The 13,794-nt window shown below is 42.9% G+C and overlaps 1 protein-coding gene across 1 annotated transcript; it reads right to left on the bottom strand.

Annotated features, from left to right (window-relative positions):
- Positions 1-779: 779 nt before the first annotated feature.
- On the bottom strand, positions 780-10,429 carry rev1 (REV1 DNA directed polymerase). Its single transcript, XM_085374169.1, has 22 exons — positions 10,159-10,429; positions 9,003-9,077; positions 8,327-8,459; positions 7,466-7,634; positions 6,915-7,370; positions 5,565-6,412; positions 5,049-5,147; positions 4,830-4,946; positions 4,616-4,742; positions 4,410-4,538; positions 4,163-4,317; positions 3,958-4,077; positions 3,643-3,863; positions 3,349-3,521; positions 2,994-3,223; positions 2,723-2,913; positions 2,372-2,638; positions 1,946-2,045; positions 1,576-1,796; positions 1,338-1,488; positions 1,125-1,227; positions 780-1,006 (listed from the first exon to the last, which is right to left on the bottom strand). The coding sequence occupies exons 2-22, from the start codon at positions 9,066-9,068 to the stop codon at positions 895-897; spliced, it is 4,188 nt and encodes a 1,395-aa protein (XP_085230295.1). The 5' UTR covers positions 9,069-9,077; positions 10,159-10,429; the 3' UTR covers positions 780-894.
- Between the last annotated feature and the right edge of the window lie 3,365 nt (positions 10,430-13,794).

Here is a 13,794-nt window from a genome sequence, read left to right as displayed (position 1 = left end):
TTTTTGGAAAGAAACGAGAAACAAGAGAAAAAAAAAAAGAAAAAGCAACACTGCTGCACGCAGCAGTAGATGCTTCACAGATAAGTGCTAGTGGCAAAGAGCACCGATAAAACAATGATGGGGAAAACCCCCCCAAAAAATTCTCCAATCATTTCTGAAAATGTCTTATGTATAAAGAATGCTACAAGGTAAGCGGTTTGTAAAACTGCTGAAATATACTTTTTGTTTTAACATGATCACGTATCCAAGCGAGGAAAATTTAACATACCAGATTCTAACGCTCAAGACGGGGAAAACCCCAAAATGAAAACAAAAAATACATTTCGAAATCAGGCCTGGATGGAACGGATTTTATTGTTTGTCTCAGAGTCCAGCTACGACTCAGAGATCTAACAGCAGCCTTCGTTGGTATCGAGCCAGAAAGCCGTCTCCAGATCTGACTCTCTGTGACTCTCTAACCCAAAATGACCCTGAACTGTCTCTGGAAACAGATCTCTGGAGCAGATCTACAGCACCAATGCTCAGGTCACCACAGGAGTATGCGATCTAATACCAGCTGAAAGTTTTGCAGTGCTACAAAAAACAGATACCCTTAATGCTTTTTTTGCCCTTAATAAAATCTTGCATATGAAAATGAGTCGTAGGAAAATAAGAGTGAATGAAAGTGAGTTTCCAAAAAGCTGCTACTATCATCATTGTTCTGTGATAAAAACAACCGCTTTGTCCAAAATACTTCAAAATACTGTCATGGCTCTTTCTCATAAAAGTGTAGCCATTATTTGTATCTTTCATAAGTCAGAATTTAGACATCATGATTTGTATTGTGAAATTAACAAATCAAAAAAGTGTCGTTTACAACGATCGCATGTAGCGAGGAGAGCACCCCGTCTTTCTTCATGCTATCTTCAGAGTGCTGCCGTAAGTCTGCTGCAAAACCACCTGCACGTTGTCTAAGATGAAGTCAAAAGCCATACTCCAAACAGACTCCACTGACTGCTGCATGAGCCTGCAGGGAAAAACAAAAACAAAAAAACGAAGCTCAAGCGTAACAAGCAAGTGAAACCTTGAAAACAAAGAAAGAGGAAGACAGTTAAATTGAGGAATCTTAACTCCACAGAACTAACCTTTTCATGTATTTCATAGTCAAATCCAACTTCTCCAAATCTTTGTCCTCAATTAAGTCAGTGCAATATTTCACCACCTGCAAGATGTCCTCCTCCATGGGTTCTAAAAAAATAAACAAAAAATAAATAGATAAAGATGCACTTTTGGAAACCCATAAAAATCAACAACAACAACAGCACCACAGGAAACGCCATCATAACACATCTGTGTACCTGTTATGGTGGTAACCCATTCCCGTAGTAGTGTTTTAATGTCTGTCAAGTCACAGGCTCCTGCCAGTGCTGGAGGAGGACGAGCAGCCAATTTAACCACAGCTGGTGGGATCTCTGGTTTCGAAACTGATGTTGAGGGACCATTTTCAGTCTGGGAATGAAAAGAAGTTGCAATTTTTAAAGATAAGTCAACTAAATCACATGTTTTCACGTGTTGGCAGCATCATATGCATAGAGCAGAGGACAAACTTGCCTTTCGATTGTTTATTGGTTCCTGTGATTTTCCAGTAGGTGGCAGGCTTTTGGCTGGGCTGTTTGTTGTTGGACGCTTCTTGAGTGGAGAAGCTCCTTTTTTAAGAGGACTGACTGCGTTTTTTCTCTTGTAGCGAAGCTTTACACGACCACTGCCGATTCCGGCCCCAGACTGTTTTAGCTGCAGCAGTGGATTCTTCTGCTCCACTGCAGAGAAACCAGAAGGGCAAAAAAACAAAAAACAAACAAGAAACAAAATAAAATCAAATAATAAAATCAGGGTTAAAAAAATAAAAAGTAAAAACAACCAATCAAAAGGAAAAGCACTCCTTCAGGAAATTCATCTGCTGACTTACACATTTTCACCTGAGGGTGGATACCGGTTGCGCGGCTGTAGGCAGCCTTCAGCTCCTCCTGTAATTCTTTGGGAAGGGCAGCAAACACATCTGGATCAACCTGCAGTCAGACAGATGGGAAGCTCACTTACTACCAACAATGAAACCAGCTTTTGTTTTCTTTAACTTGTGGGACCATCTGCTTCAGTCACAACTCATGTGTTCATGGCACATTTCCAGTAGAGAAAAGCGCTTTGTGCTGTTTAAAGGCTCCAATAAGCAAAATTGCTACAAGCCAGCAAGGCACTACATGTTTCTGTGGAATGGAGTACAACAGAAACTATAGTTTCCAATTTTTCCTGATTTTCTCTCTACTTTAGACTGTAAAATTAAACCACCGGCAAACCATCACCAAAAAAAAAAAAAAAAAATCTATAGCATACACACCTGTGAGAAGTTGGGCAGTTCCAGTACAATTCCTGGACTTTCTGGCTGGTTTGGAATCTGCAGGACCAACGTTCCTACAGGTGGATAATTCAGTGCAGGTACGGTTGCAAGGGGAGGACGAGGGGGAGAGGCTGGATGAGAAATGAGAGGGGAAAGCTGCAGAACAGGGGAATGGCAGTTATTTGGCCTCCCATCTCTCCTGGTCCACGACTGCTCCACTTGTTCTCTCAGCTCTGCAGGCAGGGCCTCCAACACAGAACGATCCACCTTGGACAAAATTAGGAGACAGTTAGAGGCATGTTACCGTTTAGGTTTTGTTTTACCAGTCAGACATTTCACTCCAGTCCTGACCTGTGAAGGGGAGGGGACTTCGATACTGAAGTTGAGACGTGTCCGAGAATGCTTTGGAGTTTGTCTGCACGCTGGTTGTTCCTTGCTTGTTCCGGGTACTGGCTCAGCAGGTGACAAAGGATATGGCGCGGAGTTTGCTGTTGGGACTGTTGTAGAGGAAGTAGTCTTCTCCTGAAGCGCGTCTGCAGCATCTGTAATAATATTACAAGACGTAAGTGATTTTTACAGACAGCAATGAAGACAAGCGGAACCAAAAAAACACCGAACGCGCCTCGGTTAGTAGATCTGGCACTCGATGCCTGGCCTAACAGCATCTCTTTGATGGAGCGTCCTCGCAGGCCTCGGCAGTCCTGTGTTGCAGACTGATGTCCCTCAAGAAGCTGAACCTGAATGCCAACTCCTCTCAAGTCTTGCACCTCTACCTTCATGGCGTGGAACAGCTTGATGACTGCAGCAGCGATTAGCTGACCACTGTCAGTGGACTGAGCGAGCATCACGGTCCTGATGAAAAGGGAGACAGATAAAGATAAGCTTACAAAGAAACAGTGGTAAGGATAAACAACAGAGGAGAAAATATGAAGATTTAGTTGTAACACACAAGGACAGAATAATGATCTCTTTCTTACTTGGCTAAATGATCACATATGCCATGGCCACCGTATTTAGCAGGTTCAAGTGGCGCTCCAATTTTGCGAACCATGACTTTCAGAGTGACTCTTCGACCCCGCAGACCTGCTTCTTGTAAACGTTTTTGCACTTCCATGGACAAATTAGTGAGGAAACACTCCGTCTCATCAACCTGGTAAATGATACATAAGAGGATTAGAAGGGGAAAAAAAAAAAAAAAAGAAAAGAAAAAAAAGCTGGCATGTTGAAGTAGAACACATGACACAGAAGGGAGGACAAATAGCAGGTCTAACCCGAGTAAAGCGGATGTTGTAGTTCATCTCAGCAGAGACAGATTTCCTTTCCTTTTCATAGCGGACTGGCCGGTCGTCTAGACCCCTACAGAAGCGGAACAGAGTCTGTCCAGTACGGGGTCCAAACTTCTTTTGCAGCTTAGACAGAGAAACTTGTTGGAGGTCACCACAGGACCGCACACCCATGAGGGCCAGCTTTCTCCCCATAACAGGCCCAACACCTTGAAAAAGTAGCATCACCATCATTTGACTGAATATTTTACCACACAGAATTGATATCAGTGGATTGTCCAGAAGGTGGTGCTGCACACCTACCAGGCAAGCTTGTCACCGGGAGGTCCCTGATAAAATCGTCCACTTCTTCAGACTTTAGGAAATACTGGCCGTCAGGTTTGGCCTTACGAGTCGCCAGCCGAGCCAAAAGGATGTTGGACCCTGAAGAGACCAGATTAGTCAGACTTTGTAAAATGCAGCGGCCGCCTTGATCTATTTTACAGTACGAACTAGGCAAACAAATTACCCATGCCCACTGAAGCACAGCATCCCGTTTTCTCCTTGATGTCTGCTCTGACCGCTTTGGCTAGATCTTCAGGGCTGGCGCCCACTTCAGCTAGCAGTGCAGAGCCATCTATCAACACTTCATCGCAGCTGAGGGCCTCGATGTCATGGGTATAACTGAAAAGAGTAAAATCATGAATAAGTTATGCATATTAAGAATTAAGGGAGAACATAATTAGTGTGAGTAAAAGATAGCGCTGTTTTTCTACCTGGCCAGAGTCTCATACATATTGAGGGCCACCTCTTTATAGGCCTCAAAATCATATGGGACAGACTGCAGTGCGGGGCACAGCTGTTTTGCTTTCCCAAAAAACATGCCGTTTCTTACGCCCGCTTGCCTGTGGAAGAAAGAATATATGTTCATATTCTTATTGTTACGAAACTAAGGCAGACCTGATCTGTTTTTATAGGTTACCTGGCCTCATAACTGCAGGATGCAATCTCTGCCATTGAGAGAGCAACAGCATCCTGCTCTACTCCATTGGTACGAGAGTCAGGGCTTTCTTGTGAAGGAGTTGTGTGTATCTCATCCTCTGCGCTCTCTGAAAGGTGAACAGAGAGGGGACGCTTAGTTACAGAAGGGCTGGACATGTAAAAGCCTGTGAAAGCCACTGTTATGACAATCTCACCAGCTTGTGGATGTGTGTATTTTTTCTGGTAGTATTCCATCTCCAGCTGAGGGTTAGCTCCTGGTCTCACAGGCCCTCTGCCCTGTCCACGATTACTGGTCACAGCTACAGGCTTACCTGGAAGAACCAATTTTAAACACGAGCAGCGAGTGTGTTACATCCATTTTTTTTTTAAAAATTTACTGATAGCACATTTAAACAGACAAAAACGTGGCTTGCCTTTAAGATCTGGTCGATTTCGAATCCCCACAGACACAAAGAAACAGTCCATGTCCACATGGAGGATACAAGATTTAACACTGACTTGGGCTGATGAACCTGACACATAACAAATACATACAAATATTGTCAATGGGCAGTTTTTCAGATTTAAATAAAATATTAATGCACAATTGTGGTGCATGTATGCAGTGCCTCAATGATGTCGAAGGCCTACCAATTAAAGGTATTCACTGCTATACTCAATATATACCAGGTTTTCTAGCATACAAGCATATAAGTCATACAACTGCAAAAAAAAATGGTAATTGTAGAATTATAAATCATGATATACTGCTAAGCTTTTTTTTCCCCTTTATAGGGGATCTAGACCTTGACTGACATACAACCAAGGTCCCCAGCTGGAGCAGGCAAGGGCACATCTTTTATCCCTGGTCCAAAGTCTTTAGGCAACATAAAGAAAAGAAGCCCTCAGAAATGTACAGAAAACAAACACAGCAACCCTACCTTTCCTACCTTTAGTGTCTATAGATCGCTGGGCCGCAGATTTCCTCAAACGCTCTTTCCCAGGAAGGCTGGCGCCCCCTGCTCCTTTTCGTTTGCTGTGCAGTTCATTGACGTACTCAGAAAAGCCACTCCTCCACGTGGAGATCTGGTGCAAACGTGAGTGAGAGTAGAACTCGGAGATCAAACTGCCCGTATGTTCTAGCAGCTGTGCTGAAGACTTAGATGATGATGACGATGACTCGTCCATTGGAGGTTCAGATTTGAATGTTACATTATTTGTGCTGAGGGAGGCAGAGTCAGATGTAAAGGCGTTGTGGTGACTTCCGTTTAGTCGAACTGGAGAATGTGAAAGAGAGCGAGATGCAGGAGAAAGAGTCTTTTCAGAAATCATATCGACCTGAAGGGGTGCTTGAAGCTGCTTTGGGAAGAGGTGGCTTTCAGTGGCTTTTATAGCCTCTTGATAGGTTGGTGGTGGAGGCTTAAGTCTTTTCTCATTGGCTCTTTGTGAGCTGGATTGCTGCACGAGGACAAGGGACTGGTCAGATTGCTTTGGAGGGCTTTGGGGAAACTCGTAGGGGTCAGGCTTGGCCTGGAACTGTACAGAAGGACTTTGAGGTTTATCTGGTGAACTCCTAACCCTGCATTTGGACAGGCTGTTGATCAAAAATGGTTGATTTGTAACAGGGGACAGGTCCTCTGAATTTAAGGCACCATTAACAATGTGAGTGTGTCCATTGGTCAAGGGGGCATCCTTCACATCTGAGGCCCCAGCGAGATGAGGTTCTTCTTTGCTACACTCTTGGATTTCATTCATTTTCGAATGGCTCACATCCACTGAGGTCTGCAAGTTTCTATTTCTGTGATAAAAAGGACATGAAGAGTTTTTAATCAATGACATTTAAAAAAAACTTCAAGCTCTTTAAAGATTTCTGTTCAAAACCTTAAAATGTAAAGTTAGTTTAAAAAAAAATAATCTACAGAACTTACTGAGCTATTACCTAAAGTGGACCTATTTTTCACATTTTCAGATCCTTATTTGTGTTACTTGAGTCTACCAGAGTTGCTTGATTCTCAATTCAAATGAAACCTCATTTATCTTACACGATCTGAAATTAGTTGTGCTAACACATCTCCCTTTAAGCCAACTTCATTCTGAAAAAGACTATCTGAACATCGAATGTGTGCACAACAGGAGCCTTGTCTCAAACATATTATAAAGGATAGGCCACCTCTATGACATCAGAGTGGTCTGAAAGGAGAACAAATGTCTGAAATATAGTGTTTCGATGCTAAATAATGAATAAGGAAAAATGCACAAGAGGTCCACTTTAAGTGTAACTACTTACTTTACATACTCACGTTTTTAATTCTGCTTCCTGTGGGGAAGCAGACTGCGGAGACTTGTGTGGGTGCTTTGTGGAGTTTGGATTAAGCAGCAGGTGTGTGTGCAAAGGGCTTCTGTGGCTGGGATCTGTAATGAGGTGGCCGGATGCAGAGTGACTCGGTTCGGGGTTAACAAAGCGAGCTGGAGAGCTGTGCTGAATGGACTCAGGTTGAGGTCGGGATTGGTTGGGGATGTGGACGGGGATGGGGGTGCTCTGAGCGCTGCATAAAGACTTCTTATGATTGAGAACAGGGGGTTTAATTTTGCAATGCGGCAGATTTAGTTTTAGATGGGTACTTGATTGAAGCACCCCATGGCTCGGTCCAGGAATCTCTGAGGTCTGACGAAGAGTCATGCCAGGGAAGAGCGGGCCTTTGTGTTTGCCATACAGCTGGTACTGTAGATATGGCAGGAGGTGCCCAGCTTTGATACTGTTTTAAACAAATGACAAGATAAACAAGGTTTTCAGCTAATACTGTACAACAAAATATGAAATATAAACATTATCATCTTGCAATGAACAGACCTGTCAGTGATCCACTCTGGCCTGATGACCTTCTCCCCTTTGAGCTCCTGAATTTTGCTGTTAGGCAAGTTAGTGGCGATGATGTGGGTGGTTTTGGAGCGTGAATAGTAGACATGAAACTGACCCCCATGCAGCATCATCAGTCTGCGTAGTTCATCTGCACTGGGATCTGCTCCCAAAAATATGAAAGTGTGGCAAAAATGACAATGTCAACTTACTAAAAGGCAAAAAACACCTTAGACAGCATCTTGATGCGCATCATGACAGCTGTCAGCTCATCAGGATACATCACTGTCATATTTCCCAGTGCCTCAAAAACCAGCAATTTTAACACAGCCATAGTCACTGTGTGGATAAAAACTCCCAAGCTACTGCACTTTGGCATCTTTTGCCTGTGAGATGAGTCTCCAGTGTGCTGCAGATGTCATCAGGTGATGAGCCTGATGTTTATTTCAGTTTTTCCAAGTTATTTTTTCCCTTGATCATTTTTCATATGATGGTTTTGAGCTACGAAGCTTTTATGAAAGCAAAATACAATACTACATCAAGCATACACTAACCTGTGATTTGATCACAGTGGAAAAACAGTACCTTGAGTTATAAAATCAAGACAGTCAAAAACTGATTTATGAAACTATAAATCAAACCAAAAAAAACTAATAAATCAGTGTGAGAAAAATGCCAAAGAAGTCTGTACGTACTTTTTTAATTTCTGAAAGAAAACAGTATTCAGAAGACTGTTTTCATCAGTTAATCCTCTGAGAGAGAAATCTGAGAGAATTTATGGTCTTCATGCTGGAGCAGCTGAAGAAATGAGGCAAACCAAATTTATAATCTGCATAAATATTTACAAAGCATTACCTGTGTATCCGTTGACATAAATAGCCACTCCGGTGAAGATGCTGGAGCACGCTCCTTCTTTTTGCTTTTCTCTGGGGGCGTCAAGTCTAAACTGCTCGTCCAGCTTAGAAACTTTGGCGGCCATGTAGCCGCCCTGCATGCAGTAATTAGAGCAGTTATAGAAACAAAAAGACAAACAGGAAACAATTAACAAACCAGATTTTTATGGTTTGCACATGACCAGCAAAAATATGAAGATTTTAAAATATTTTATGTGATATCTATATACAGTCATAATATTGCACACAATATCTAAACATACACACACACACATATATACACACACATACACTGGAGGTTTTCTCACTCAGTTATTCTGCACAGATACTGATATTATGATATATTGCTGTCTACTTGAGTTTTCATTATTGCCTTGCCTGTATATTGGACTGCTATATGGAGAGGTCACTCTTCTTATAAAGCATAAATGTGAATGCCAGTCTTAACCAATTAGACAACTAGTGATCTAAATCCAGCTCTTAGCTGTTATAATGAGTGTGTGGGAGGGCGATGGGGTGTTCCTAGTGTCCCCATTAATGCTGGAAGGCACACAATGCACAAACCATGTAATACCTTTTAACTGACTATCCTTACACACAGCTCCATTCCATACCGAGCTGAGTTAAATAAGACTCACCCTTTCGCCCCAACCATTGTCATCGCTGGCATTGGCTCTTTTCCTCATCCAACCATCTCGACTCATACTGAGTATCTGAAAGCAGAAGAGAGACAATTCCTAAGTACAAAGACAGAACAACTCAGAGATGCACAATCACTGAGTTGTGTTGGGAAGCGTATCTGTAACCGGAAGGTCGCCGGTTCGATCCCCGGGCTCTCTGTCCTGGTCGTTGTGTCCTTGGGCAAGACACTTTACCCTACCGCCTACTGGTGTTGGCCAGAGGGGCCGATGGCGCGATATGGCAGCCTCGCTTCTGTCAGTCTGCCCCAGGGCAGCTGTGGCTACAACCGTAGCTTGCCTCCACCAGTGTGTGAATGTGAGAGTGAATGAATAGTGGTATTGTAAAGCGCTATATAAATCCAATCCATTATTATTATTATTATTAATCATAAATGCACACAATAAAACTGCTGACTTAATTTCACAGGTTATGGTTAAATCCAGGAGGACAAGAAAATTACCTTTGCGATGCATAACAGCTTTTTATCCAATCTGAAATGAACCTAAATGTCATAAATGCTGCTCAGATGGTGTGGCAGTTATTTTAAACACCAGGTGACAGTAAAGTCAGTCCTTCCTGAGTGATGTCTCTTGTTTACAAAACTTCCCCATGTGCAAACCAAATGGCAGGAACAATGCAACCAGTGTTGATGACTGATATTAACAACAGTTAAACCAATCAATGTTAAATGAGCTTAGATGCCATGGTACTGGCCGCACACTTTAAGGGAAAGCCGTCCGTGCCAAAGGACATGCCCGGGCAGATTCTCTGCGGTTGACAGGTAGGTCACAACGAGTCGGTCACAGCATAGCCCCATGTGCCACTTTGTCACTTCTTCCATGTACGAGCTAGGTGGACGGCTAGCATTAGCCTAGCAACTCTAAGCGGTTTTAGCTGGTTAATAATGCATGTCGCTACGCCACTAAATGGTATTATAAATCAAGGATCAGGAACAGTTTGAGTGTTTTGCAGACTCTTGCTAACAATACTGATAGAATTAGCAACCCAGCGTTAAACAGCGCTATAACACTATGCAACTTTAGTGTGGCGATAACCACGGCTGTAAACAAACCAACCTTCCTGAGTGATTGCTCGCAAAGAGAAGTGCTTTACCTTGTATCCTGTCAGACTTGGTTGTTAGCCACAGACTTCTCTCTGCAGATACTGCTCAGCTGAAACGTTGTGCGCCCACTGATTGGGTTAAACGAGGTAAGACCAAAGCAAAGCGAGATGAAAATCCTCTGACAGTCAGATCGAGTCCTCCGCCTCCCCGATTCTGTTATTCCGAGGACTCCTTTTGGTGAACCGAGGTCCCCTTTATTGTGTCATGCTGCCACGCCATGTCTCTTGAACATTTTCACTCACCCTCCCAGTCCCTTCGCTCTCCATTTCAACCGCCTGAATCCCTTTGCTTTCTTTTCTCTCTCTCAGCAAGCACCAATGAGCAAGGCAAAAGTAGTTCCGGTAGCAAAACTTTCAAAATAAAGGTTGTCGACTAGGCTGTTATGGTTTTCTGGAACAAGGGTGTGCAGAGCTGCCATGAGGTGTGATAAATAGAGTCAAGATGGGGGTCGGATTACATTAGAGATCAGCTCTGAGCCCTTTCTTGTTTGTAATGATAACGACGGACAGGTCAAGCAGGAGTCTCCGTTTCCAGATGACATCATCTGTAGTGAGCCTGGACAAGTGGAGGTATGCTCTGCAGATGGAAAGTCAGTACAAACAAAACAGAATGCATGTCTGTGAATGAAAAGGAAACTGCTTTGTGGAAACACTAACAGTGAAGCTGCAAGAAGCAGGTGAAGTGAAGGTAGATGAGGTTAAATACCTGAGATCAACCATCCAAAGCAATGTACAGTGTACAAGGGAGGTAAAGAAAGGAGTGCAGGCGGTTTGGAATGGACAGAGAGAAGTGTCAAGAATAATTTTGAGATAAAGATAGCAACAAGAGTGAAAAGGAAGTTTTATGAGATGCTATGGTATATAGTTTGGAGATGGTGACACGAAAAAGACACGAGCTGAATACGCTAGATTTTCACTGGGACTGACCAGGATGGACACGACTAGAAAGGAGTACACCATAAGGACAGCTCAGGTTGAGCGATTTGGAGACAAATGCAAAGCAAAGCTGGCATGGCTTGGACATGTGCAGGGGAGGCACAGTGGATATACTGGACAAAGGATCTTGGACATGGAGCTGCCAGGCAGGAGGAGATGAGGAAGACAACAGACAAAGTTCTTGGAGAACATGGAGAGTGTTGTTGTGACAGAGGAGGATGTTAGGGACAGGGTGAGATGGAGGCAGATGATCCACTGTGGCAACCCCTATATTGAGCAGCCAAAAGTGGTAGAACAAAAATAGACCACTATGGTAACATTTTGTGTAAGGGAGCAAAATTCTGTGGAATTTAATTGACCTATACCTCCAGTGTAATTTCTTATGGTGTGTATGATTACTCACATATATACTGCACTGCAGACATGAGCTTATTTTACAATATCCAGACTGTTAACACAGTAGTTTTATGTTATATTTTAAACTTGTGGAAAACGCACACTCATAAGCTAAGATAACCGTTCAGCATATTCAAACATGTGGACAGCATTTGATTTTCTATAGTTTTTAAAAATGTATTTCTGTATGTATGATATGTAGTGTAGAAAAAATACCAAATTATAATTAGTGCGCTTTCCTTAAAATCAAACACATTTCTATATATCTGTTGATTTAAACTGAAAAATTTGCCTAGCATAAACCGCTATTTTCAAAAACAAAATACGCCCAACTTCCGATCGTCGTGTACCCTTTCAGGTAGCTTGACGCATCATCCCCGGCTTCTTGTTTTCAGCACTGTATACAGTATTTGCTTGAAGCTGCGATGCTGCCACTACGCGGACAGTCACGTACATGCCACCTGGATTGTCTATAACAGTACAGAAAGCTCTGTGCAGTTTTTAACCCACTGGCGGTGCTAGTTTACTCACTCGGGAGCCGAAAAACGAGTCGCCGTTGTGAAGCCGCTATTTTGTCGCGGCGACAGTCGGTTATTTCAGAGTGACGCTGCTCATTTGAACTCAGGAGGGTTTGTGTGCAAGGTGTCCGCTTTTCTGCGACACAACAGCGGTTGGCGGAGCAGTCTAGGGACACACACACATACACGTTTTTTTTTTCCGTGGTGTGCGTATACTGTCTGGCCCCCAGCACGGTTGTCCTCAGATGGCCGTTCATCTCATAGGCAACTGACGGCCGTGACGCAGAGGCACGTGCAGCACGAACGAGGACGTGAACACTCATCCGCGCGAACCTGCTATCTATTTTTAATGTAGTCTTGCATAGTATTAAAAACAGCGCTAGCAAAAGCAAAGACGGGGTGGAGTTTCCTCCATCGCTAGCAAAATAAGTGAGTTGGACGCTGAGGAGCATAAAAAAACTAGTCTGGGCCCTGTCTCCTTTGCAGTACCTTGTTTGATTTGGACACTTAATCAAAGCTTTCTCATCTTTGATCGGTTTGTTTAAAATATAGACTGCAACAAAGGAGCCTGCGTGTTAAAGGAAGTGTAAATAAAGTGGGTCATATTTTTCAGGGGGATAAACAAGTAGTCTGCTACTGATTGTGTTTGGAGACTTCGTATTTCACTGAAAGCAAGGATGCTACTGACCCAAGCCTGTCCCAAAAAGCACTCACCCCTCCCATCCCCACACCCCTTATTGGTTGTTCTCTGTTGCTATGGTACCAGACATCGGATGCTGAAGCTTCATGTGCGACATCTGTGTTGGTGCAGCAGGAAGTGGTGGAGTGGAGTGATGGAGAGTGTAACTTGGTGACTAATGAGGCTGACTTTCACTCAGTGTGAGTGTTTGTGTTCATGACTCATGTTTTGGGGAACATAAATCTGTTTACAGTCACATTGTGCGGACCTTCTTCTCTTGTGTGTAAATCAACTATGACTGTGTGCGTGCATGAGTGTAATGGAAAAAAAGCCCAGAAAAGATCCTCCTCCAAATCATCAAAGGAACTAAGTTTCCTAATGAGAAACATTCATAAGAAAGTGTGTTCATCTGAGCAGTCCTTATTCACAAGTAAGGTCAAAAATATGCAAAGTAGCTTTCTATAAACGTACACCTGCACTTATTTAAAGGTTCATTAAGTACACTGAAACACATGCAACACATGTTGCCTCTGATTAGCCACCTACATTTTTTCTCTCAAGTAATCTCAACATTGGGGTAGAGCAGGCAGTCTATTAATCAGAAGGTCAGTAGTTCAATTCCCAGCTACTCCAGTCTGCATGTTGAAGTATTCTTGGGGATGATATTTAAATCTAGTGCATCCACTGGAGTGTGCAAATGTTAGACAGGGCGTGCTTAGGTGTAGAAAAAAGCACTTGTAAGAATTTGTGTGTTATTGGGAGAATGAGGCTTCTAGTAAAATGCATTTTGAGTGCTCAGAGTAGAAAAGCACTATATACAGCCATCATCCAGTGGTTTCTGATGGGTTTCACATGCTGATTATTAGAAGAAATATTCCTCATTGAGGGAAAAGATTATCATCCTGTATGTATTTCCATGTAACCCTTAACCAGACCCAATTTGTAAACCGACAGAGGGACGTCTTCAGTACAAAGTTTCTTTATGTAACTCCACACTCAAAAATAAAAAGGGACAAACATTTTATTCTCTTGCAAGTCTTCCTCTTTTTTTTCTAAAAACAAACCATCCATCAAATATTGCACAGTAAAAACAATGAA

This window comes from Diplotaxodon limnothrissa, linkage group LG16, assembly GCF_057381915.1.
Source record: "Diplotaxodon limnothrissa isolate DT_005_m linkage group LG16, D_limnothrissa_male_GT1.1, whole genome shotgun sequence".
Classification (NCBI taxonomy): domain Eukaryota; kingdom Metazoa; phylum Chordata; class Actinopteri; order Cichliformes; family Cichlidae; genus Diplotaxodon; species Diplotaxodon limnothrissa.
The sequence above is the reverse complement of the archived record's forward strand: the minus strand, read 5'-3'. Positions and strand labels throughout refer to the sequence as shown.